General features: G+C 46.6%; 1 protein-coding gene across 2 annotated transcripts in view; it reads left to right on the top strand.

Moving 5' to 3' along the window:
* C1H8orf74 (chromosome 1 C8orf74 homolog) overlaps window positions 1-26,530 on the top strand; it is a 121,174-nt gene that overhangs the window by 57,962 nt on the left and 36,682 nt on the right. Inside the window, exons 3-5 of one of the 2 annotated variants that reach the window (XM_084833071.1) lie at window positions 1,557-1,632; window positions 6,536-6,631; window positions 18,245-18,437. In XM_084833071.1, the coding sequence (XP_084689197.1) occupies window positions 6,584-6,631; window positions 18,245-18,437 (241 nt within the window). In that variant the 5' untranslated portion in view covers window positions 1,557-1,632; window positions 6,536-6,583. Of the gene's footprint in view, window positions 1-1,556; window positions 1,633-6,535; window positions 6,632-18,244; window positions 18,438-26,530 lie in introns of those variants that run through there. The other variant, XM_084833082.1, reaches the window with a different exon arrangement.

Below are 26,530 nucleotides of genomic sequence, written 5' to 3'. Positions count from 1 at the left end.
ACCACCACAAAAGCAGCCCAAGGGCGTCACTTTATTCCAGTCCCTCTGAGCCAAAGCAAGGCCTGTGTCTCCACTTCTGAGCAAACGACATAGAAAACCAGAGCATCCGAAGCAAGGATTGTTTTCAAACCAAAACAGCGATGGCACCTTCTGGGGGTCGACCCATTGGCTTTCCTGAGGCTGGTGGGACCTCACAGGCGTGCAGAAATCCATCCACCCTTCCCCCGTTGGAAAACTGGCTTCATGCCGTGCTAGTTGAAAGGAGACCCTTCTCTTGGAATGCGAAGAGAAAGTGGTGGGCTGTTCTCCCTGTTCAGAGGCTACTCTGAAAAGGATTAGGATGAGCAGAAAAGCGGCTTAGATGTCAGCCACCATCTGCAAGCAGGAAGGGAATGAGGTTATGAAGATTACCAGCTTCTCCAGCGGGCACAGCTGATGCAGTTCCTTTGTTGTGGGGCTCAGGCCCCTCAGAGGGACGTATTGCTATGGCCTCTCCTGCAAGAATTAGGCCATGGTCTCTTAAGTATTTGAAACTCTCCCTGCCAGTTCTGTAAACTTTATTGTTATCAGCAAAGGCCTTTACATTGAAATAAGATAGTATATAACCAATGTAGAAAGATTCAATAGTAAAACAAAAGATAATATCAAATTGAGTACAGGATTGCCTTCAACCATTAAGCCCTACTGCTATAGTCCATGTTCTCAGAAAGGAGAACATGGACTAAAAAGGAGCAGTAAATTTATATATTAGAGCTATTGACATTTTTGTTGACGCTGGAACTTATCTTATTGGATGCTTCCATATCGGTAATATAGTTGATTGTCAGCCAACAATTCCACCACCACATCATGGGGAATTTGATCAGTGTATTGCTGAAGGGTATATGACAAGAATTTTTGAGCTCTCTGACTTGTGCAATGCTATCCTATGCAAGTCTACTCAGAAGCAAGCCCCACTGAGTTCAGTGAGATGAATAGCACAATCCTATACATGTCTATTCAGAGGTATGGTCCATTGAGTTCAGTGGGGTTTATGCCCAGGTGAGTAGGTATAGGATTGAAGTCTAAGGGTGCTTCCAGATGAGGCTTTTATTGGGCAGCTGCTCTGCCTCATTCACAGAATTTTACAGAGGGGTCTAGATGTCTTCGAGCTTTTCTACACGAGGCATTTATTGTGCACTCGTCATTCCTCATGGTTTTTACGGGTTCTTTAGATAACATCGAGACCCACCAGTTTCACTTCTCTGTTTTAAGAGCACTTTTCCAGGTTATTTTTAGAGCGGGGAAAATGCAGCATTTTTTCTGAAAGCAAAACAAAACACATTTCCCCACTTGTGTAATTATGTTATTCTGCTATATCACAGCATCACCTAGAGGTTGCGTAGTGGGAAAGCGGGAAAGGAAAAGCTCCTTGTGTAGAGCTTGGATCTCAATTCTGCAACGAAATCAAAAGTAGATACAGTGGATTAAAACTCTTGTGTAGAAAAGCTCTTTGTCTTCCATTTGTAATTCTCCTGTGTTTTCCCCACTGCTTTTTCCATCTTTTTCCTTACCAGGAAAAAAAAAAATCAGTTAAGGAGGAAAAGCTGGAGTAGTTGCACACCGGTCATCTGGAAGCACCCTCATTCACAGGTAAGTGAGTATAGGATTGCAATATATAGCAGCAGTAATTGTGCTGTTATCTGCTGGTTGCCTTGGATGTATTTATTGTTGCTTTACTTGTTTTCATTTTTGGTATGAAGCAGCTTCCTATGCTCCTAACTCTAGGCCCTTTTTCCAGTAGCTGTCCATCTAATTTGCCCTAGAGTCTAGGGCAACTACTGGAAAAGGGGACTTTTTAGTTGTAGCACCCTCTTAGGGAATGACCTCCCTAGCACTGGGGGCTGGGGGCTCCGATGTCAGTGGAGCGGTGAATCCACTCCGGGTTTCAGTCAGAACCAGTCAGAACTCTAAACGAGCTATCCAAGGATCCTTGGATAGCTCCTTTAGTGTTTTGACTGGTTCTGACTGAAACCCGGAGTGGATTCACCACCCTACTGATGTCAGAGCCACCAGCCTCCACTGGTCAGTGGCTCCTCCAGCTGTCTGCTTACATGGCAGCAGTGGGCAGCCATTTTGGTTTCCTATAATGCCTCCAACATAATGTCGCTCCAGGGCATTGTGGGAAAATTAAATGGCCACCTACCACTGCAGTTGCCCAGTAAGCCCGCAGGCAGGGGTCCCAGGGCAGGTGTCAGCGCTGGCTGGTCCTGCCGGGGTCCCAGTGGATGCCTGATGGTGCTGGGTGTTGACATAGGCTGGGCCTATTTTAAAAGTTGCTGCCAGGCTCAGAGAAATGATGCTAGGACATAGCCCAGAAGGCTTGCATTGGGACTGTATTTGACAACAGCCCTGGCGTTGCTCAAGTGGTCAGTCTCCTCCGGGTTTCTTCCTTGTCAATGATAATCAACTCACTTAGTCTGAAATCCAGATTAGCCAGGATAGATCATGGGCCTGGCAGCACTTAGCTTTCTCCTCTGTCATTCATGCAAACAGAGCCGCAGTTTCTAGGACTAGAAGAACAGAATGTCCCACTTTTTTTTGTCAGAGTTAGCACCTGAAAGATCAAAGCACAATTGGTTTTAAGCCTGTTTTCTAATAGTAGCCAGGGTGGTGTAATGGTTAGAGTGTAATGGTTAGAGCGGAGAGCCATTGGAAATCCAGGGTGGTGTAGCGGTTAGGGTGTTGGACTGGAACTCAGGAGATCTGGGTTCTAGTCCCCGCTCGGCCATGAAGCTCACTGGGTGACTTTGGGCCAGTCACTGGTTCTCAGCCTAATCTACCTCTCAGGGTTGTTGTGAGGATAAAATCGAGAGAAGGAGGATCATGGATGCCCCCCCCCCCCCGCCGAGCTCTTTGGAGGAAAGGCAGGATATTAATATATAATCATAGAATCATAGAATAGTAGGGTTGGAAGGGGCCTACACGGCCATCGAGTCCAACCCCCTGCTCAATGCAGGAATCCAAGTCAGAGCATCCCTGACAGATGGCTGCCCTCATCTTGAATGCCTCCAGTGTGGGAGAGCCCACCACCTCCCCAGGTAATTGGTTCCATTGACGTATTGCTCTAACAGTTAGGAAGTTTTTCCTGATGTTCAGCCGGAATCTGGCTTCCTGTCACTTGAGCCCATTCTTCCGTGTCCTGCACTCTGGGATGATCAAGAAGAGATCCTGGCCTTCCTCTCTGTGACAACCTTTGAGGAACTTGAAGAGTGCTTTCATATCTCCCCTCAGTCTTCTCTTCTCAAGGCTAAACATGCCCAGTGCTTTCAGTCTCTCTTCATAGGTCTTTGTTTCCAGTCCCCTGATCATCTTTGTTGCCCACCTCTGAACTCTCTCCAGTTTGTTTGCATCCTTCTTAAAGTGTGGCTCCCAGAACTGGACACAGTACTCCAGATGAGGCCTAACCAGTGCTGAGGAGAGGGGAACTAGTACTTCCCGGGATTTGGAAGCTATGCTTCTATTAAAGGTAAAGGTAAAGGTGTCCCCAACCAGTCGTGTCCGACTCTAGGGTGCGGTGCTCATCCCCGTTTCAAAGCCGAAGAGCCAGCGCTGTCCGAAGACGCTTCCGTGGTCATGTGGCCGTCATGACTGAACACCGAGGTGCACGGAACGCTGTTACCTTTCCCGCCAAGGCGGTACCTATTTATCTACTTGCAATTTCTTGCTTTTGAACTGCTACTGCAGCCCAAAAGAGCATTTGCCTTTTTTGCAGCCACATCACATTGTTGGCTCATATTCAGCTTGTGATCGACAACAATTCCAAGAACTTTCTCGCTTGTAGTGTTGTTGAGAAACGTATCCCCCATCTTGTAACTGTGCATTTGGTTTCTTTTTCCTAGGTGCAGAACTTGGCATTTGTCCCTATTAAATGTCATTCTATTGTTTTCTGCCCAGCGCTCCAGTCTATCCAGATCACTTTGAATTTTGTTTCTGTCTTCCAAAGTATTAGCTATCCCGCCCAATTTTGTGTCATCTGCAAATTTGATCAGCATTCCCTGCACCTCCTCCTCCAAGTCATTAATACAAATGTTGAAGACCACTGGGCCCAGGACTGAGCCCTGCGGTACCCCACCCGTTACCTCTCCCCAGTTTGAGAAGGTCCCATTGATATGCACTCTTGGAGTCCAATTCTGTAGCCAACTGTGGCTCCACTGGATCGTTGTTTCATCTAGCCCACTTTGAGCTAGTTTGCTCATCAGGATATCATGGGGCACTTTGTCGAAAGCTTTGCTGAAGTCGAGGTATATGATGTCTACAGCATTCCCACGGTCCACAAGGGAGGTTACTTGATCAAAAAAATGAGATCAGATTCGTCTGGCAGGACTTGTTTTTGACAAATCCATGTCAAAATAATAATAATAATAATAATAATAATAATAATGCTATGCCAGCTCTGGTCCTAGGACAGGGGAAACATCTTTTTGGTTCAATGAAAAAGAGTTGTTGTTTTTTAAAAAAGCATACTTAGATTTTTCTTTAAAACAAAAATAACACTTGGACGTATACATGTAATGCTTTAGAGTTCAAAGTGCTTTGTCCTTACAGCAACCTTCTAGGGTTGCTCAGTATTATAACCCAGCATAGTGTAGTTGTGGGACTGAGGCTGACAGACGTTTCAAGGCCACCTTGCACGTTCCCTGCCCACGTGAGGTGTTGTGTTTTCAGACTGGGAACTTCATGGCTCAGCAACTCAGGGCGCAATCTATGTGTCTTCAGACAGAAAAAAGTCCTACAGCTTCCAGCATTCCCCAGCCAGCCATGCTGATTTTCTGCACCAGATCCCCTTCCCAACATTTCATTTGGATGTAATTTCTGTGCAACAGCGTCTTCCCTGAGGCAGTTTACATGCAAATACTTTCATCCTTCCCCTAGAATAATAATAATAATAACAACAACAACAACAACAACAGCAACAGCAACAGCAACAATAATAATATATTTTAAAGCAGTTGTGAACGGTGCTCTCAAGCTGGGGTGTCTATGTGTGGATATAGTTTATTACATGGTGCCAAAGATGTAACGGAGTGCAATTAATAGGCAGCTGTGTCAGCCGTACACACCTCTTTCTTTCTATTTATGTATTTGTTTATTATTGAATTTATATCCCACCTTTCCATTATAAATACTACTCAAGGCGGCAAATGGTAAAATGCAGATACGATAACGAAGTTATAATTAAAACATTAGGCTCAGGCCTAATTCTCACTGCAATAAAGCTGTGTCTGCAGGTGAGGAAGCACGTGATGGAATGTTCTTACACACACACACACACACACACATTTAAAAACCCTGTCCAAAGAAAGCTAGCATGCCTAGGCACTAGCCTATATTCCTTTTTCCTCGCATGCTTTCTATGTGGAGGGAAAAAGTTTTGTATGGAGGAGCACTCAGTCATGTTAGTCTTCCCAAAATCTGAAGTGGTTCAGTCCAGACACAGGTTGTTGTTGTTCAGTCGTGTCCGACTCTTCGTGACCCCACGGACCACAGCACGCCAGGCCTTCCTGTCCTCCGCTCTCCCCTGGAGCGTGCTCAAGTCCATATTCATTGCATCTGTGATGCTATCCAGCCATCACATCCAAGCTTGTCACGGCTCTCTGATTCCCGCTGCAAACCTGGTTCCAAGTCATATCCATATCAGTTTGCAAGCTCCCACTGCCGGAAAGTTATGCATACTTCACTGTGCATTTTCCACAACGTATACATTTGGGGGCACATTTTTCAATTGTACCCATTTTTCTCCCATTGATTCCAGTGCGTCCGTGTATATTTTTAAAATGTCTGTATTTTTCTGTGCATTTTCCAAAGGTATGCATTTTCCAAACGCAGTTTTGCTGTTGCCCGAATTACACTGCAAACTCAGAAAGGTATGGACATCTGACCGCAAATTGTGTTCTGAGTCCACCTTTGGTTCCAGGAGGTGCAAATGGGATAAGCTCTGGTAAAACAAAACCCTCATCCCCAGACACAGGTTGACCACCTCCATGAGAACTCTGGCTTTGACCCATTTCCAAGGGGTGAAACCGAGTTTTCTCCAATTCAGCGGAAGCAGCACCAAAATCTTGCAAAACCAATTAAACAAGAGCCTTAGGATAACCATAACATAGCTCACTTACAACACTCAGAAGTCCCACAGACTGTGCAATCTTATACACATCTATTCAGAAGTAAGTCCCATTGAGTTCAATGGGGATGTCTCCCAAATGAGTGGAGATTGAGGCGCAGCCTGAGTTAAGTTTTTTTTTTTTTTTTTTTTAACAAATAGAGGTTTGAGGTCATTCGTCCAAACGACAAATTTCAGCTCAGGAGCCACTAAATTAGCTGCTGTGCATTTCTCAGACAGTGTGTATGCAAGGCGGATGTCACCAGGAGTTCTGACGTTGTGAAGCGCGATTGCGTTCTTCTTTATGCGCTTTGTAATGTGCCTCCAGTGACCTGCTTTGGAAGGCGTGCTCCGTTCTAACAGAACCTTTCACTTTCACCTTTCATTCCGTAGTTTTGTGCATCACAAGCCAACGTCGCCTAGCAACTGATCCCAAGAAGGATGGCTAACTTGTCCGCAGAGGGTGTGGAGACAGTCATTCAGCTGAAGGTAAATAAAACAGAAAAAAAGTTTAAGCTGATTCTTGTGGGGTGGGTGGGAGGGGGTGGTGAAATCCCCCTGACATATGTTCAACAGCTTGCCAAAATCCACTCTTGTGAAAACCAGGATAAAGCCGAGAGGCAGATTAATTTTTGGAGCAAAAGGTACTGGCTGGATTTACACTAAGGAGACCTCATCTCAGAATTCGAGCTCTGAAACTGAATATTCAGGATCAGCTCTTTGATATTTGACTTCAGATGAGTTTAGATGAGTTAAGTTCAGATGGGTTTTTCAGATCCAATTTTGGGTGTGCATATGAGGGTGTGTGTGTGTGTGTGAGAGAGAGAGAGAGAGAGAGAGTATTTTTGAAATACAAAAGTCAAATTACTGAATTACTGGATTGTTTAGACATGTAGATTTTATTGCTTTGTATTTGTTTATTGTATTTTTATCTACACCTTCCTTCCAAGATGCGTAGGGTGGCCTACATGGTGCTCTCCCATGCCCATTTTGCCCTCACAACAACCTTGTGAGGTAGGTCATGCTTAGAGAGATAACAGGGTCCGAAATTACCTAGCGAGCTCCATGGCTGTGTAGGGATTTGAACTGGGGTCTTCTGAATCATAGATTGACACTCTAACCACTACACCACACTGGATTTTTTTAAAGGAATTCATTCATTCGATTTATAAGCTGGCCTATGACAACTGGGCAGTGTAAAAGGGAAAACTGACAAAAAAATTAAAATCACAATGACATAAAATACAATTATAATGCGGCAAAAACACAATTAAAAACATCAAGACAGATTACTTAAAAACAGATCTTACTGGATTATGATTATGTTACACCGTAATTGCTGATTATTATTTTTTAAAGTGTTGCTTTTTGGTCAGTGACCTGAAGTGGGTATCCAGTCAGAAAGAACAAAAATAAAAGCATAAACAAATACATAAGTAAAAAGAGTAATAGAATCTAGGGCTGTGCACCGTGTTGGTCCCAACCCTGAAGCCTGAGGCTGATCAGGGCTCTTCGAACTGAAGTGGTGTGGTTCCAGAGTAGGTCAGGATCAGGCCGAAGCACTCCAAAGCGGGTTGGATCGCTATGAAGTGCTGCAGGGTGCTTCAGCCCAATCTGGACAGCTGTCGCGCGAGCCCCTCCTTCCTGGACCCCTGGGGAGCATGATTAGCTGTCACCGTCTTGGAGAGAGTGGCCATTTTGAAAGAAAATGGCAACTCTTCTTCTTCTTCTTCTTCCAGTAAGAGGAGGCCAATGGCTGTGCACGCTCCTGGCAGGTCCAGGTAAGGAACGGGAGGTGATGGTGGTGGCACTGGGGGGCCCTGAGTCAGGTCTCCAGATCTTGCTTCAGCTCCGGAGCCTGAAACAGGTCTCTCCAGTTCCGGAGCAGGCCAAGGCAGGTTGGGGCTGATTTGGAATCTCCGAATCTGCCTCCAAAGTGGGTTGTGTGTGTGGGGGTGTGTGCACCGCTCTAGTACAATCATAAAACATTCATGTTGGAAAGGATCCTGGAGGTGACCTAGTCCAACCAGTGAAGATTGGTGGCTCTGATGTCAGAGGAGTGGTGAATCAGCTCTGGGTTTCCGTCAGAATTCTAAAGGAGCTATCCAAGGTGCGATGTCAGTGTGGCGGGGACTCCACTCTGGGTTTCAGTCACAACCAGTCGGAACTGTAAAGCACCTTGGATAGTTCCCTTGGAGTTCCGACCGGTTCTGGCTGAACCCCGGAGCAGATTCACGGCCCCACCGACACCAGAACTACCAGCCTCCAGTGAATCCAATCCCATCAGTGCAGGATCCACAGTGCAATGACAGCATCCCTTAAATCAGTGCTGCAGAACCTCTCAGGCCCACAAGCCAAATCATGCCTTATGGGGCTCCCTAAGTGGCCACGCCTACTTCCCCTGGCCCCACCCCCTTTCACCCAACCATGAATCATTTGGTGGTTTCCTAGCTGTTGTGCAATTCCCCCCCCACACACACACACACTCTAAAAGGTTGGAATGCCTCTTCTCAGGTTGAGTTACTGGCGGCAAGGGCTCTCAGCTAAAATATGCTGGTGTTTTGGCCCTGCCCCTTTTGTGTTTGGCTCCCCCCCCTCTGGCCTTTGTCCATGCCCACCGCTGGAATGCGGGCCAGGAGAGCTTCTCCAAAATAGAATTTGGAATTCAGGTTGGAAGAAGTTCAAGACCGCTGCCTCCAACCCTCTGCAGTTTGAGCTCTCCTAGGAAATGTGACCAAGTCCACACAGCACAAAATACACTCCTGCACTTCTCAGAGCTGCATAAAAGTGGAAATTCCATCAGACAGGCCCCTTTCCATCCCTATCCTCTGGGCCAAAGCAGACATAACTTTCAATGTGTGTCTAGCAGCTATGTCTTTTTTAATTTGTACTCTGGAGTAGGTGCAGGGCCCGTGGTCTGGATCGTGTCAGAATAAATGTGTTATTCTTTAAGGTGCAACAAGACACTTCGTTGGTTTTGTTGATAATACATTGCCACTCTGGAATCAAGGGCTGGCTCCTTAGCAAAGGTTTAATGGGCAATCATAGGGCGCAACCCTATGCATGTTTAGACGGAAAAAAGCCCTACAACTCCCAGCATCCCCGAGCTAACACTACCAGGAGTTGTAGGACTTTAGTCTGTTAGTCTGTCTGTCTGTCTGTCTGTCTATTTATTAAATTTCTTAATTGCCCATCTGGCTGGTCACCCAGCCACTCTGGGCGATATACAACAAAATAACAATTTAAAACAATAAAACACTACATTAAAAACATCATATTTCTAAAAAATACCCTAACCCATCCCAAATGCCTGCCTGAACAACCATGTTTTTAATGCGTGGCGGAAGCTCATTAAAGAGAGGGCATGGTGGAGTTCCCTAGGGAGGGAGTTCCACAGAGTGGGGGCCACCACAGAGAAGGCCCTCTCCATCGTCCTCACCAGCCTAGCTATCCTGGCTGATGGGACAGAGAGAAGGCCATCCGAGGCTGATCTTGTTGAGTGACCTATCTGGTGTTGCTGGAGGCGCTCCTTGAGGTAGGCTGGGCCGGAACCATATAGGGTTTTAAAGGTCAAAACCAACACCTTGAATTTGGCCTGGAAAACAACTGGTAACCAGTGCAAGTCCTTTAGCACTGGAGTGATGTGATCACACTGGTGGCTGCCTTTAATCAGGTGAGCCGCCGCGTTCTGTACCAGCTGCAGCTTCCGAACCGTCTTCAAGGGTAACCCCACATAAAGCACATTACAGTAGTCTAAACAAGAGGAGACCAGGGCATGTACTATCGATGCAAGCAGATGGTCGGGAAGGTAGGGGCGAAGCCGCCGTATCAGATGGACTTGGTACAGCGCTTTCCGGCTCACAGCTGACACCTGAGCCTCCATGGACAGCTGGGAGTCTAAAATGACCCCCAGGCTGCGGACCTGGTTTTTCAAGGGTAGCCGTACCCCATTCAACACCAGGTCAACGTCCCCCACCCTCCTCTTGTCTCCCACCAAAAGTACCTCGGTCTTGTCAGGGTTCAGCTTCAGCTTATTCCTCCCCATCCAGCCACTCACCGTCTCCAGACATTTGGACAGGGATTCTACGGCCAACCTTGGTGAAGATTTAAATGAGAGGTAGAGCTGTGTGTCATCCACATATTGATGACACCGCACCCCAAACCTCCTGATGATAGCCCCCAGCAGCTTCACATAGATGTTAAACAGCATCGGGGAGAGGATGGAACGCTGTGGCACCCCACAAGTGAGCAGCCACGGGTCCGAAACCTCCTCTCCCAGTGCTACCCTCTGGTACCTGCTGGAGAGGAAGGACTGGAACCACTGCAATACGGTGTCTCAAATGCCCAATCCCTCCAGGCAGTCCAGGAGGATACTGTGGTCAATGGTATCAAAAGCCACTGCGAGGTCGAGGAGAACAAGGAAGGAGCATTCGCCCCTATCCAGAGTCTAAACAAGCATAGGATTGCACCTTTACTGGGTTTGCTTCTCTTTGTAAAAGGGCCCTGAAGGGATTGTGCAAAGGAGGGAAGCAAAGGGGGCCTGGAGATGTATTAGCCGTGAGCATAACAAAAGTCTCTAATTCCAGAGCATAATTAACTGAGCCTTTAGGTAAATTAACTGGAATAGGAGGACAGATGCCAGCAGGACTCCCTAGGATCTTACTAATCTCTCTTCAGCACTTCCCCCACCCCTTCCTGCTCAAAATGCCTTTCTTGGTATCAGCACTTTCATCTTCATCTGGGGGTTGGACTTGATGGTCTTATAAGCCCCTTCCAACCCTACTATTCTATGATTCTATGATTCCTCTCTCAGAATACTAGAACCCAACAGTGTACTCCCATAAAGCTGATTGGTGGGAGATTCAGGACAGATAAAAGGAAGGACAACATCACACAGTTAAACTATGGAATTCGCTACCACAGGATGCAGTGATGGCCACCAGTTTGGATGGCTTTAAAAGGGGGTTGGACAAATGCCTGGCGAAGAAGGCTATTAAGGGCTACTAGTTTTGATGGCTCTGTGCTACCTCCAGAACCAGAGACAGTGAGCCTATGTACACCAGTTGCTGGGGAACATAGGTGGGAGGGTGCTGTTGCGCTCATGCCCTGCTTGTGGGTTCCTGGTTGACGGATGGACAGCCACTGTGTGAACAGGATGCTGGACTAGATGGACCCTGGGTCTGATCCAGCAGGGCTCTTCTTATGTTCTTATTCCTTCTGTCCCCCTAGGCTCCTTTCCCCCATTCTCCACCTCTGGCAGCCCTCTCAGTTTCTATGCTTTGCACGGAGGAGGGGCAGGGAGGAGTGCTCCCCCCACTCCAGTCTGCTCACTCACCTGCGTAGAATTCCTTTGAGTCTTGTGGCACCTGAAAGATTAACAAATTAACACATTTGTTCTGGCATAAGCTTTCCTGAGCGCTGACCTCTTTATCAGATGCATAACCTCAGGCGAGATGTAAACTGCATTGTCAGATGACATTGAAATGCAAAAAGTACAAACAGTGATGATTACCTTAAAAGCTGTCATTCACAAAACATTGTTAATGACAGACATCATTGCAGGGGTGAGCCAAGCAACATATGCAGTGTGATGAAACAACCACCACCACCTTTGTCCTTACTGAAACTGGCAGGGACTAGAGTTGAATCCCTTGATGAATTCTTATCCAGCTGTTTTGCATTGCAATCTGGATTTGAAGTTCTTCTGCTCTAGAAAGGTCACTTAAAAAAAAGGGTATTTGCAGTTATAACAAAACAAAAGGGGGAAGAAAATGCAGATAAATGTTCACAACACCATTGATTTAAAAGAAAGTTCTGACACTTTTGTTTAAAATGAACGTGTTAATGTAAGCAGACCATACATCTAAATAAGCATACAGATGAAACTGATGACTGTAATATGTGCATTCCAATGCAGCAAAGACAGTCAGATCTTCCATCCATTGAATAATCGGTGGTGGGTGTTTATCCTTCCAGGCTTGGAGTATAAGTCTCTTTGCAACTGTTAGAGCTCTCAGAGTCTACTTTTTCTGTCCATCTGTTAATTTCCACATCACAGGAATATAATTTAAAAGTGCATGATGGACCACAATTATCACAGATTTTTCAAGGACAACATTTATGTGGACAGTAACTTTCAACCAAAAAGAAGCCAGCATGGGGCATGCCACATCCTATGCCTCAGCAACACATTATCTGCATTACATCTCCAGCATCTAGCAGAGCTAGCCAGCTTTTTCTGAACCAGCTTTTGTGGTGTCCAGGATACAGGAAACATCCATCTTTGCTGAATCAGCCTTAGTTTTAAATCTTCAGAAATAGTACTGAATTCATAGAATCATAGAATAGTGGGGTTGGAAGGGGCCTACAAGGCCATCGAGTCCAACCCCCTGCTCAATGCAGGAATCCAAGTCAGAGCATCCCCGACAGATGGCTGTCCAGCCTCATCTTGAATGCCTCCAGTGTGGGAGAGCCCACTACCTCCCTAGGTAATTGTGTGTGTGTAATATAGTATTTCTGCCCTGTGCATCACAACAGGCCTAGCTATACAGGCCTAGCTATACATTTGTGAATTACAATCATACAAGATTGAATTTATGACCCATCTTATTTTGCGTTTCAGCTGCATCTCTAGAGGAGATAGTTTGAAGGAATAGAAAAAGAGGTGGCCACAAGCTGGCACATTGGGAGGGAGTCTCAAGGCATAAGGTCTTAGGGATGTACGAAAGTCACTTATCATTTCGTGGATCTGCTTCGCCGGTGGGGGGGGGAGGCGCTCCGTCCCTCCCCCCGGAGTCCTGCCCGGCCGGCTCCGCTCCGCGGGTATTCCACAGAGCCACCAGCCGGCTCCACCCGCAGCCGGACATCCGGCCGCTGGGCAGCAGGGACGCAAATGGCGGCTGCGTTAGCCACCGTTTGCATCCCTATATTTAACCATGATAGGCTACATAAATATTTACGTAGCCTATCACGGCAAAGTAAAAAAAAAAACGTGTATGCAAATGGTGGCGGCTACAGCGGCCGCCATTTGCGTTCCTTTTTTTCGCTGTTTTAGCCTAGGTAAATATTTACGTAAGCTATTACGGCGGAAAAAAAAGGGGAACGCAAATAGCATAGTGGATGCTATTTGCGTTCCCCTTTTTTTCGCCGTAATAGCTTATGTAAATATTTACGTAGGCTAAAACGGCGAAAAAAAGGAACGCAAATGGCAGCCGCCGCCATTTGCGTACGTAGTTTTTTTTTTTACTTTGCCGTGATAGGCTACGTAAATATTTAGCCTGACTTGGATTCCTGCATTGAGCAGGGGGTTGGACTCGATGGCCTTGTAGGCCCCTTCCAACCCTACTATTCTATGATTCTATACCTTGCCATGATAGGCTACATAAATACGTACGTAGCCTATCATGGCCTCCACAGGGACGCAAAAGGCATCCCTGCGTTAGCTGTGATAGGCTACTTAAGTATTTACATAGCCTATCATGTCTATGAAGAGGAAGCGAATGGCGGCCGCGGAGGCGGCTGCCATTCGCTAGTCGGTGCGGACAGCAGCAGGTAAGTGCTCAGTTTCGCGCGCGTGTAGTGGGTTGGGGGCTCCGTTCTGGGCCCATTTCACTGGGTGGGGGTGGGGGGGCTTCGTTCCACCATGGATTTTGGGGGGCTGAATGCACTAGCATTCGACCTCACTGAGATCCGTGGCGGAATTCTCCGCCATCCCTATAAGGGCTAAACACAGGACAGCAGACAGCCAGACTCTCTTGCAGTGTCTAGGGGCATCTCTGAAAAAAGGTTCCTCCTGTGCAAGTACCGAGTCATTGCTGACTCCTAGAGGGACGCCACTTACGCTGGCGTTTTCATGGCAGACTGTAGCGGGGTGGTTTGCCATTGCCTTCCCCAGTCGTGACCACCTTTCCCCCAGCAAACTGGGTACTCATTTTGCCAACCTCGGAAGGATGGAGGGTGGAGTCGACCTGAGCCGGCTACCTGGGACCCAGCTTCTGCTGGGATCGAACTCAGGTCGTGGAGAGAGTTTCAGTTGCAATACTGCCACCTACCACTCTGCGCCACACGAGGCTATAGAGGCATCTCTACAGCAACCTAAAATCCTGCATTTTGTCAAGGGCTCCTTGGAGGCCTCTCTCAGTCTAATCCAGTAGCTAAGTCCAGACACAGACAAAGGGATTCCTTTCAAAGCTTTATTCTTCTTTTATAACTTAACAACTCTACTGTTTGCAACTAGATCTGAGCAGCACAGCACCTATGCCCTAAGGTGGAACAGCTGGTCCCCGTTTGAAAGGGAATTACTGGCAGACCCCTGAACTTAAGGACTAGGGAGAGTCCCTCCCCTTTTCCCTTGGATCCTCTGGGCGCAGCCGTTGTTTGCGCGCCAACCGGGCACTACGCCTCCTTTCTGCGCCCTCCATTTGACGCCGCTCTCTGCGTCGGCGTCGCACGTCCACCAAGTCTGCTATCTGTGCTCAGTCACTCCCTGGACTGCTATCTAAGCTAGGAATGCTGGTGGGAGGAATCTCCGTCAGCTGTTGGCCCTGGGAAAGAGGAGCATGCTCCCCTCCCAGGAGCGACTGCTCTTCCTCAGAATCAGAACTACTCTGGGATTCTATGGGCTCAGTGTCCACCCTGACACATTTAAAGCGGGGCTTTCTGCTTCCGTTTTAAATGCAGGATCACAAAGGACTCCCTTTTTCACCTGCTTCCTTTCCCCCCTCCCCTTAACCCCTCCTTCTCCCCATATCTGAGGCAACCTTCCATGGATTATACTGTATAGAGCATTCCAACTCCTTATTCCATTCCTCTCTGACGTTCTGAACGCCTGCTTCATTACATTCCAACACACTTTTATACACAGCTTAACTTTCTGTAAAGAACCAAGTAATTCGTCCAACAGTGGACAAAGTGCTGTGGCACTCACCGCTGATGGCCGTATATAGACTCCAACAAATGCTCTAGATGGATACTGCCAACTAGCACTAGATGGTAAATGCTATCAAATCCACAATAATGATGAACTTTAGATCAGTTAATAGGATAGGATGATGGGTTTTCCAGTATCTAATGAATATTGTGATATATCATTTACTGTCTAGTGCTAGTTGGTAGTAGGGGTGTATGGATTCCCCACCGTCTGTTCTGGTGGGGAATCCGTGGGGCGGGGGTGATCCGTTCCTCCCCACCCCCGGAATCCTCCAGAGTGGCTCCGCTCCGCTCTGCTCCGCTCGGATTCAGGGGAGGGGAATGGCTTGGGGGCCACTTACCTTCCCTCCTGCCAGCCAGAGCCGTTCGCCTCCTCCCTGTCCCTGCCGATTGCCATGTCTTAAAAAAAAAAAAAAAAGTGATTGGGAGGATGTGCCCATAGACTTAGACACAAATAGAGTCATGAATCTTGTGTCTAAGTCTATGTGTCCACAGGCTTATACGCAAGATTCACGGCTCTATTTTACATCTACGGGCACATCCTCCCGATCGCCCTTTTTATTTTTTTTTATTTTTTTAAGACATGGCAATCAGCAGGGACAGGGAGGAGGCGAATGGCTCTGGCTGGCAGGAGGGAAGGTAAGTGGCCCCCAAGCCAGTCCCCCCCCCCCAGAATCGGAGTGGAGCAGAGTGGGTAGAGGGCATTATGCAGAAAGACGCTCAGCAAGAGTGCCAGAAATCCCTGGTGCTGTTGCTGAGTGTGGCTGCAATCGCTCTTCGCAATTGCGGCTGAGCCGCTTCCAGGGTCCCTTCCCCTTGCCAGCGACAGCCCCTCCAACTTGCCGAAATGTCACCTCAGAGGGGCTGTCACTGGCTCGCCTTCATGTCACCATTCCCCTTCCCCTACTCCAACCATGATGTCAGTTGCGGTCCCAGCTCTTTTTTTTTTAATCAATTAGCTGCTGGGTTTTTTTATCGGTTACCCGCTGTTGTGCTATAGTGCAGTTTCAGCAGAACTGTGATAGAGCGACATGGAGATTTATTTTTTTTTAAGAGATAAATTGAAAAACAGTTACTGGTGACTTGGCAAGTGGGGATTCGAAGCAGGGCATCCCCAGGGTTCAGGAGAAGCCCTTGAACCCTGTGGATAACCATGCCTCTCTATTTGGATAGCCTCAATATCGCGATAGCGCAATAGTAGCTAACCTTTTCTTTTCTTTTTTAAGGACTGGGATCACTATCAGGACTGTGGTCAAAGTGGGGACAGGGGAATGGTGGCCATTTTGGCACAGTTGGAGGGGCTGTCACTGGCAAGGGGGCCACAGCTGGGATCATGACCAGAGTGGGGATGGGAGACCTGGCAGCAGACAAGATGGGGCCTGCCGTCAAGTGTCCTGGGATGCTGGGTGGAGCCAGCTAGAGGGCCAAGGGGGAAGGGGGGGGAAACAACCAACACACTGTGGGTGATGCATCCGATCATCTGTTGGACGCACCAGCCACATACTGGGGATTGTTCGCAAAATAACCCCCAATGCATGGCTAGTCACCCACTGTGAGTTGTTGTGCAAACATGCCCAACGTACTGAAGATCTCACTGCTCTTGCTACGTTTGAGTGTATCTCCATCAGTTTTGTATGGACTGCTTATATTAACGTATGCATTTGAAATGGAAGCGTTAAATCATCCTTTTTCCATCTTCTACTTTTATATTAGGTGTGATGTAAATGATTATTGTGCATGGATATGTTTTATGATATGTTCTTTCTTCTTTTCTTCTCTTTGGTGGTTTCCTCCCCATCCTTTTTGTTTGTTTGTTTTGTTTGTTATTGTTGTATTTGCAAATACTTTTTTATTTTTTTTAAGAGAGGTTCAACTCTATTTCCTGTGGTTTGAATATAGACTACGTCGTTGTTGTTTTTTAATCACACCCCATGTGTTACTCGGCTCACCATTGCGCAGTGTTTTATCAACGCACATATAGGCATCAGTCATGCAGAGTGAGGAAGAAAGATGCAGGCTGCAATTCTATGCACACTTCCTGGGAAGCAAGCTCACTGAACCAAGTGCGACTTACTTCTGGGTAGACATACGTAGGAGAGGCCTGGCCAGTGGACTGAAGGAAATAAACACTGCAACAAACTGCTTGCACTCTGGCTCCGGGTTGAACCAGGATCAGTTTAGCTGCTCAAGCCATCCCAGTGGCTGCCTCAGCTGTCGATATTCTTAAGGGCACCACTGAAATAACAACATGTGGCATGATAGATCCCCTCCTCACCCTGAGCTTGTCATTTGAAGCCATCCCAGGGTGAAGTTCTCGGATGGTGTGAGGCAGTCTCCCCACCATAGGATGTCAAAACTTCATGGACACATCATAGGGCCTGGAAATGATAAATATCATTGGTAGGGTGACCATGTGTCCTCCTTTACAGAGGAGAGTCCTCTGTTTGAAGGGCTGCCCAGTCCAAAGCCTTCTGAAAGATAAAGAACCAGAGGAAGGGAGAGCAGGGCGGGGCCTCGAGGCTGCCCATCAACTGTGACTGAGCAGGCACACAGGAGCTCACTGGTCACAGTCTCCCACACTACAGTGAGATGCAGTCTATTTCTATTTGAATCTTTCTTATTTATTTATTTATTTATTTATTTATTTATTTGTTGTATTTTTTTATCCCGCTCCTCAGCCAAAAAAGCCTCCCGGAGCAGCTTGCAGTCAATGACCAAAGAATCAAAAAAATCTTACAATCTAAAAAAGACACGACACACAAGGAAAAGGCAATGGGGAGAGAGAAAAAAGAATTAGGCAGACTGTCAGCAGGGCTGGTGGGATGGCCCTGTTCCCCCCTCTCATCCCCACAGGAGGGGCAGTCCAACTGGAGCAGGCCCTGATGTTCCCTTTGCCGGCTCCCTCGCTCCTTCTTCTTCCCCACAGAGCCATGGATGGCAGTTAGCCCTGGGGGGGTGGGGGAGTCCAACTGGAGCAGGCCCTGATTTTATAGTAATAATTTCTAAATTTGCATCTATGCATATACATAAACATGTGCAGATATTATGTAAATCTGTGTCCCCTTTTGTCCTCTTTATTGGCAATGCTCAAGTGACCATCCCAGTTGCGGGGGTGGGGATACACACAGAAGAATAGGCCTTTAATGATAATTTCTTCCTTGGTGTCTTCATCAGCAAAAAAAAGGACGCCAGTACCTGAGAGATTTGCTGGGGTGGAAGGAGTTTGACGAAATCCGGGACTTGCGCCAGAGCATCCAACTTGATGTCCATTACCGCAGCCTGGTGTTTGCTGCTGAGAAAGGTTTGCCCTGGCCGGCGGTGGCGGAAGTGGGGAAGTTGACTGGGGAACTACTGGAGGAAACCAAAGGTGAGCCAACCCAACTGGGAGGACATCACCAGTGGAAAAATTGTTCCGTCCTACTCTTTCAGCCCCAGTGTAGAGATGAGTGCTAAGCTGCATAGACTGCAAAGATGAGCGATATGTTGATGGCTTTGGGCGATGGGGTGCAAACAAGGTTGAAATGTGGAGCGATCACACTAAGAAGGCACCATTTTGTTTACCCATGAGACTCCAGAATGTGTGTGTGTGTGTGTGTGAGAACAGGAACATTGCCATCTTTAAAAAAAAATGGCTCCACTCCCGTGCCTTTGATAGCAGTCTGACAGGCAGAGATGAAGCAAGCAAAGCTTTTCCTGGCCTGGAGATAGGTGGCCCCATTTTCATCACAGATACCAGGCTACTGTTGAAGGTAGAGGAGCAGAGCCAGTCAAAAAAGCTGGCCACCATCACCACTGCCTGGTTGTGTAGGCAAGAGAGGAGTACTGTGGGGAGTGCTCTACTGCATGAATTAATTCCTAATTAATTATAATGTCATGCAATTAATAGCAGTAACTCTTACCGAAAGTATAAAAAGACAGAAACGACACGCCTGGCAAATGTCTGAGTAGGCAGCAAAGGCAGGCAGAGTTCTTAGACTCTGGTGTGGATGAGGGAGAGTTTCAGTGGCACAGCCCTTGTCATCCCTGCCCGAGCTGAGCTCCACCTTCCCCATCCCCTGTTTTACGAGCCTTCTCCACCTTTGAAACTGATCGCCTGGCGATATTTATTGGGTGATATAAGCCACCGACAGACAATTCTGGAGAATTACCCCGGTAGGTAGATAAGATTCAAAGGCGATTTGTCGGTAGGTCGGCCGTTTTTCATCCCCTGGCTGATGCCCAGAGCTGTAAAACTGAAATGCTGGCAGCTAAAGCAGCTGAGTTCAGCATTCTGAAAGAGGGAGAGGATCTGCAGGTTTCCCTGGTTTACAAAGACTATGCTCACCGGCTGGAAAGAGGTTACCCTGTAGGCTAGGTGATAGTTTTGTGTATCTGTGATCCAGGCCACAGATATAGGAGATGGACCCCGCCCTGTCCCAGTCTGACACCACTGCTGGCATGGGGCTGGGCCTCTTGCACAAGCGGAGACTGCCGATCTGTCAGTTTCTCCTTGGGACTGGAATCCTGTCCTCAGCTGACCCGACTGGGTGACAGCAAAGCCGGGGCTTGGATTTGGGTAGCCTGTCCCCACTCTTCACTCCCAGGGTCGCACGCGGCTCCAGAGGATGGCAGGGTACGGGCAGTGGCTAGGCCCCCAAATTCAAAGGGGTGATCCCGGAGGAGGCCTGAAGAAAACTGGACCAAGACTTCAGGCAGAGGCTCTGCCTTGTCATTGCTGAACGTACTTGTTAACTCCCTTTGGGTGCAATCCTATGCATGTTTAGACAGAAAAAGGCCATAGCTGGCTGGGGAATGCTGGGAGTTGTAGGGCTTTTTTTCTGTCTAAACAAGCATAGGATTGCGCCCTGCATTATTTATTTTATTTTCAATTTTATTAATTGTATTTTTATACCCCCACCCCACCCAATAGTCAAACCTCTCCTGAGCGGTTCACAGAAATTAAAAGAATGCATGACAAAACGTAATATAAAACCTTTAAAAGTTCAAAATAAAACCAGAGTTAAAACGAGCAGTGGGGAAAGGTTAAAAAAACAACACAGTGCACATCTAAAAACAAAATGGAAGAACTAAACGGCCTGGGAAACTAGAGTGGAAAGGAACGGATGCCCAAGTCGTAAGTATTAACCTCCACAACAGCCTTTCCCATATTTCCTGGGTCGAATCTGGGGTACTTCTTCAGTTTATGCATCTTTCCCATCCCTTTGTCTCTTCCTGATTTGGGGGGCTGCTTGTTTGGGGCCTCCCAGAATTTTGAAGCCTTCCCTCCCCAGTTATCTGATGCATTTTTTTTGTCCCGCAAATCTCTTCCCCATGCCCCTTCACCCGAGGCGTTTTGAACATATTGCATACCCCGCAGATTGCCCACCTCTCTGCAGATGTGTGAGGCGCATCCTCATTCGATTGACCCTGAGATGGTCCAGTTTTTTGTCCAGGCTGGAGGCCATTTTTCTGCGCTCTTCCTGCATTTAGTGCTTTGTGTTCCATCCGTCCCGACAGTTAAATGATGAGATGCTTGTAACGCCTCCGTTCTCAAAGCCAGGGTCGCTGGCTGACCCCATTTGGACATTTTGCTGCCTGAGGCAAGGGCAAAAAAGGGACTGTCAGTTGAATTGCACTTTAACGCTGGGAGCAGGACAGCATCCTCCATGGCAGCTGAAGAGAACTGGCGCGCTTTGGAGATGCCGGGCAGGCTGCTCAACACACACAGCTGTGTCCTCCGGCAGAGGGGTACAATCATGGGGCACAGGAGGAACAGGGCCTCCCTCCAGCTTCTGCCACCTGAGGCGGATACCTCACCCTGCCTCAGGGTGGCCGGCCCCGCTCCTTGGCATAGGCGGGATTCTATTTGAGAGGGCGCCTTCTCCCTTACCAGCCTGCCCAGTCACTGAGGCCATCAGATGAGGTGCCCCTGGTGGTTCCACATGGACCTGAGGTCCGTTTGGAATCCGCTCAGAGTACAGCCTTTAGTGTATCGGCTCCCTCTCTGTGGAACTCCCTGCCAGTTGACATCAGCCAGGTGCCGACGTTACTTTGTTTTCGGTGGCATCTAAAGACATTTTTATTTAAACAAACTGTTCCTGAATGACCAGCAATGGTTTCCTTGGTATAACTTGATTTATTATTTATTTTATTCCAACTTACTTACTTACTTACTTACTGTTCTCCATGTAGGAATCTTTTTTGAAAGCTATAGAACACTTTACCAATTTTGTAAATAAATAGTCATCACACTAGACTAGCTAATCCTGCAGGTCTTCTGGGCGCTGAATAAAAGAAATATTCTGTGCCAAAGATGGCACGTGCTGTAATTTCAACATATTGCACATGGTGTAAAGAAAGTGGATAGTACAACTTTATTTTCTTTTTGGCGCCCCATTAAAACGTTTCATTTTGTGCAACCGTTTTAACATTTTAATATTTTATGATGTTACAATTTAAAACTTATTTTTAAACTGAAGTGTTTTTGTTTGGCTTGCTGGTTGCAGAGATGCTGTTTTAACTTGTCTTTTGAAGTGTATGGGTTTTGTATTGGGTTTGTCTGTTTTAATGATGTGTACACAGCCCTGGAATCGCTTGTGGATGAAGGGTGGTATATAAATTGTAGAAGGAAAGATAGACAGACAGAGAGATGTGGTGACAACCACTGGCTTAGGCCCCATCTACATGGAGGATTGACTCTGGCTCTTCTGTAGTTCCCCAACGATCATGGCACATGACATATGCCCCTCTCCACAGCAAACCCGTGTTTTAATGCCGTAAATCCCGTTTTTTTGCAAACTCGTTTTGTGATGGATTTTCCTGTCACTGCGGCTTCAGGGTGGTTTGGGAGTCTGTGTGACCTCAACTGCCTTTGGCAAGGGCTGGCGGGGAGCACCGCTGATTGGCGGAAGGGAAAGTTGCCATCATGAAAGGGTGGACACGCGGACAGGAGTGGGCTAAACATGTCTACTCGGAAGGAACTCATTGTCTTCAATTGCACTTTATTTATTAATTAATTAAATTTCTTGATCGCCCATCTGGCTGGTCACCCAGCCACTCTGGGTGATGTACAATAATGCAATAGTTTAAAACAATAATATTCCATATTGAAACATCATATTTCTAAAAATACCCTAACCCACCCCAAATGCCTGCCTGAACAACCATGTTTTTAATGTGTGGTGGAAGCTCATTAAAGAGGGGGCATGGTGGAGTTCCCTAGGGAGGGAGTTCCACAGAGTGGGGGCCACTACAGAGAAGGCCCTCTCCCTCGCCCTCACCAACCTAAATGTCCTGGCTGATGGGACAGAGAGAAGGCCACCTGAGGCTGATCTTGTTGAGTGGCCTGCCTGGTGTTGCTGGAGGCACTCCTCCGAGTATGGCGCAGAGAGCGGGGTCATGAGAATTCCTTTGCCTGTTGGTTTAAGTCTTCTGGACCAGCGTAGGTATGGAGAAGTTTAATGAGTTTAAAAGGTGATTGCCCCCCGGTGACCCTTACTCCCACCAAAAAAGGGAGGACATGAGGAGAGGAGTGGGCTAAACATAACTACTCGGAAGTAACTCATTGCCTTCAATTGCACTTCACTGAGCACTGGAGCAAAGAGAGCGGCCAGGAGCAAGCTTCCACGCATTCCCTGCACCGCACCTACGCAGTTGATGATGGTCGGTTCTACTCGCTGGACTTTGCCCACCGAGCCCCAAACTCATGTGGTTTCAGGTGCCGTTTGCCCCGTGAAAGTGGGTTTTTGTCAATGAATACACCACTTTAGTTGCTCCGTATGCCACGGAAGGAACTAATTCCATTTCTTGAAAATCCAGTTTTAAATGGAATCACATTGGAAAGTGTCTCCAGTTAGATGGAGCCTTGGATGGGTCGAAAAGGGGATTGTTCTGCTATAAAATTTGGGTGCTGTTTTAACAACTGCCTGATTGTATTGTTTTTTGTATTGCACATATATGTTGGTTTTTAAAAAAAAAATTACAACACATTCCTATTCATGTCTACTCAGGAGTAAATCCTACTGAGTTCAGTTGAGCTTTCTCCCAAGTGCATGGACATAGGATGGCAGCCTTATTATCAGAATAATTTCCTGGCCAAATTCAAGGTGTTGTTTTTGACCTTTAAAACCCTATGCGGTTCCGGCCCAGCCTATCTCAAGGAGCGCCTCCAGCAACACCAGACAGGCCGCTCAACAAGATCAGCCTCGGATGGTCTTCTCTCCGTCCCATCAGCCAGGACAGCTAGGCTGGTGAGGACTAGGGAGAGGGCCTTCTCTGTGGTGGCCCTCACTCTGTGGAACTCCCTCCCTAAGGAACTCCGCCATGCCCCCTCTTTCATGAGCTTCCACTATGTGTTGAAAACGTGGTTGTTCAGGCAGACATTTGGGGTGGGTTAGGGAAATTTTAGAAAATGATGTTTTAATGTGCCCATGTTCTGAGATCTTCTGGGGAGGCCCTTCTCTCAGTCCCACCACTGTCACTGGCATGTTTGGTGGGAACCCGGGAGAGGGCCATCTCAGTGGCTGCCCCATGGCTGTGGCACACCCTTCCCAGGGAGGCTAGGATGGCTCCCTCCTTGATGTGTTTCCAGAGGCAGGCTAAAACATTCTTGTTCCAGCGGGCCTTTGGGACATAGTTGGAACCTGGGGGTAAGCTGCCAAAATGCTGTTTTAAACTGCTGTTTTAATATAATTTCAATTGTATTGTTGTTTAATTATATTTTAACTTTTGTATATTTTCATATGTTTTAATTTTTGTAAGCCGCCTTGTGTCCCAGTACTGAGAAAAAGGTGGAGTATAAATATAATAAATATAATAATAATAATGTGTAATTTTATTGTTTTTAAACTGTTTGTATTATTGTACATCGCCCAGAGTGGCTGGGTGACTGGCCAGATGGGCGATCAAGAAATTAATTAATTAAACAAACAAACAAACAAGCAAACAAATAACAGGGGGAAACAATAATCAATACATAAAAGTAATAATATTAATGCTGCCCTGATGGTCCATGGTGGAGTTTTTCTGTCTCGGTTTTCTCAAAAGTTTGCATGAGCTGTTATCCTTTCAAGTCTCCACAAATCTGTGTCAGATCTCCCTCTTGTGGCTGGGATACCAGCCTTATTATCGCAGAAAAGCTCTTTTAAAAATCCCTTTGATAACCGAAAAAAGACATTGTCCCCTTGAATCATCAGCACTCATGGTCCACTCATTTGTCATTTCTCTAAAAGTGACACATGTAGGGATGGTCCTGAAATTCATTTCAGTTCACAAATCATTCAAAAATGTGCCATTCACAACCCCAGACGATAACAGGAACGCACGTTCTCCATAAATGTTTGCAAATTCTCAACTTGTGTTCACATTTTTTAAAAATGTGCATGTTTAAAAATGTGCACTATTAAAAAAAATTACACTTTAAGAAATGCATGCTTTTAAAATGCATACTTTACTAAAGTTTTTTTGTAATTTTGTAAAATTACACATTTTAAAAAATTTGCATTTTGACGCTTTAGCCAGTGGAGGAAAAGTGTGCATTTTTTAATAATTCACACTTTTCCCATTCAAATTGCACACTTTCCCCGTTCGAATGAATGAAGAAAACAGGTCCTAAGTGAGAAAAGGAGGAAGTAGAACCAAGTTTTGGAGTGAAATTCGGAGAATTTTAGGAAACGCAAGTACCCCTGCTTCTCCCATCCCTAGTTTCATGTGGCATGACTGGTTATGAGGGCAAAGGCGTTTTGTGCCTGAGTTATAATAATTCAGCCTGTCAACAGCCCTCTGCATGTGCAAGCCAAAAGAACCATATATTGCTTCCCAGCCCTCCTCCACTCCCCTCACCTTCCTCTGTTGTTTTCCTACTGTCAGATTTCAGACTGTAACCTCCATGGGGCAGCGACCTGTCCTCTGGTACACTGTAAAGCGCCATGTACAATAATAATGATAATGGGTCTTTTCAGTGGCTTCTCCCAGGCCGTAGAACTAGGCTTGCTCCCTCTCTGTTGTCCTTTTGCTGACAGACAAGAATGTCTTTATTCAAGCAGGCCTTTGGCATGTAAGCTGGTTTGTGGGTTGGGTGTTGTTTTTATTCTTTTCGTATTGTGATTTTACATTTTGTTTTTAATGTATTCGTTTTATCATTGCTTTAATCAATCAACATTTTAAAATGTTAGTTTTTATCATTGTTAGCTGCCATAAGCACCTTTTTCTTGGTGGAAAGGTAGGGGATAAATAAATCAAACAAACAAATAATTAAAGAAATAATATCATCATCTCAGGGCCCAAGGAGAGGGGCCTATAAGTAGGGATGTCAGAGAAATCTGCAACAGAAAAAAATGTGTTTGGATTTTCACGAATCTGAGTTGTGCATTCCACGACGGCCTGGCTTTTCCCCTATCAGGCGGATTCCTCGGACTTGCAGACCGGTTTTCTATCTTTCCCAAATTTGGTCATAGAAAAATATGCAAAACAAAGAAACCCCAACCAAAAATGCACATTTCCCCCTATGAAGCATGAAAATGCACATTTGGGGTAAATTTGCACATTGTCGCCCCAATGAATTTGCGCAACTGTGCATTTGCGCAAATGCAAATTCGTGCAGCTTCAGAAACAAAAAAATCCGATTCCATTGATGGGCAGACGACAGAACAAAAAGCGCCTGACAATTGGCAAAACACAGTCAGAGTGGGTTTTACACAATCCATTCATCCCTGCCAACAAGCCAAACACACCCTAGTGTAAAACTAGGGTTGGAAATGGCATCAGGGGAGTGTATGTGTGTGTAGAAGAAGTCCATTACAAAGGTGGAATGGCTGCATTGGCCAGCTAGGTGGGGTCAGAATCACCAGCGATGCAGTCCCTGGATTAAGACAGGAGAGCATAGGATTGCTAATCGACTGGAATTCTGTTGGCCTGTTCAATGGCTCATTCTCCTGGCCTTTTGCCCCCCCAAAAGGAGAACGTAAAATGGTGATGGTTGTAGTGGGCCTACCTCTCACTGAAATGTTAACCCTGTCTGGTCTGGTCTGTCCCACTTCAGACAGCAGGTTGGGCCCCACTTGGCTGAATGCTCCTCCATACAATTTAAAAATAAAGAAAAATCTCTCCACATAGAAATCTAGCATGTGAAGGTGGTATGTTCTAGACTAGCCTTCTCCCTGACAGGCTTGTTTTCTATGATCAGGGGCGTCTATTCTTTTGTATGTAAAAGTGCCGAATTAGGTTTGCCTGCAATCTAAAGTGGTACAGCTGAACCAGGTTTAATTGCTCATTGAGAAATAGACCACTAATGCCTGTGTTCAGGTGACTGGATGCAACAGGGCCCTGGCCTTTTTAATCTTTGTGCAGGTGGGGATTTCAGCAGGCCTGGATTATCTTGCTTCTGCACTAGAAACATCACTCGCCAGAATTCCTTCGTCTTCACAGCTATGAAAGTAGGATCTACGCCCTCCTCGGCAGACGGTCACTCTTGTTTTGTCAATG

This window comes from Heloderma suspectum, chromosome 1 (genome assembly GCF_057233095.1).
Source record: "Heloderma suspectum isolate Gila_16-S chromosome 1, 16-S_ref, whole genome shotgun sequence".
Taxonomy (NCBI): domain Eukaryota; kingdom Metazoa; phylum Chordata; class Lepidosauria; order Squamata; family Helodermatidae; genus Heloderma; species Heloderma suspectum.
This window is presented reverse-complemented; position numbering and strand designations above follow the sequence as displayed.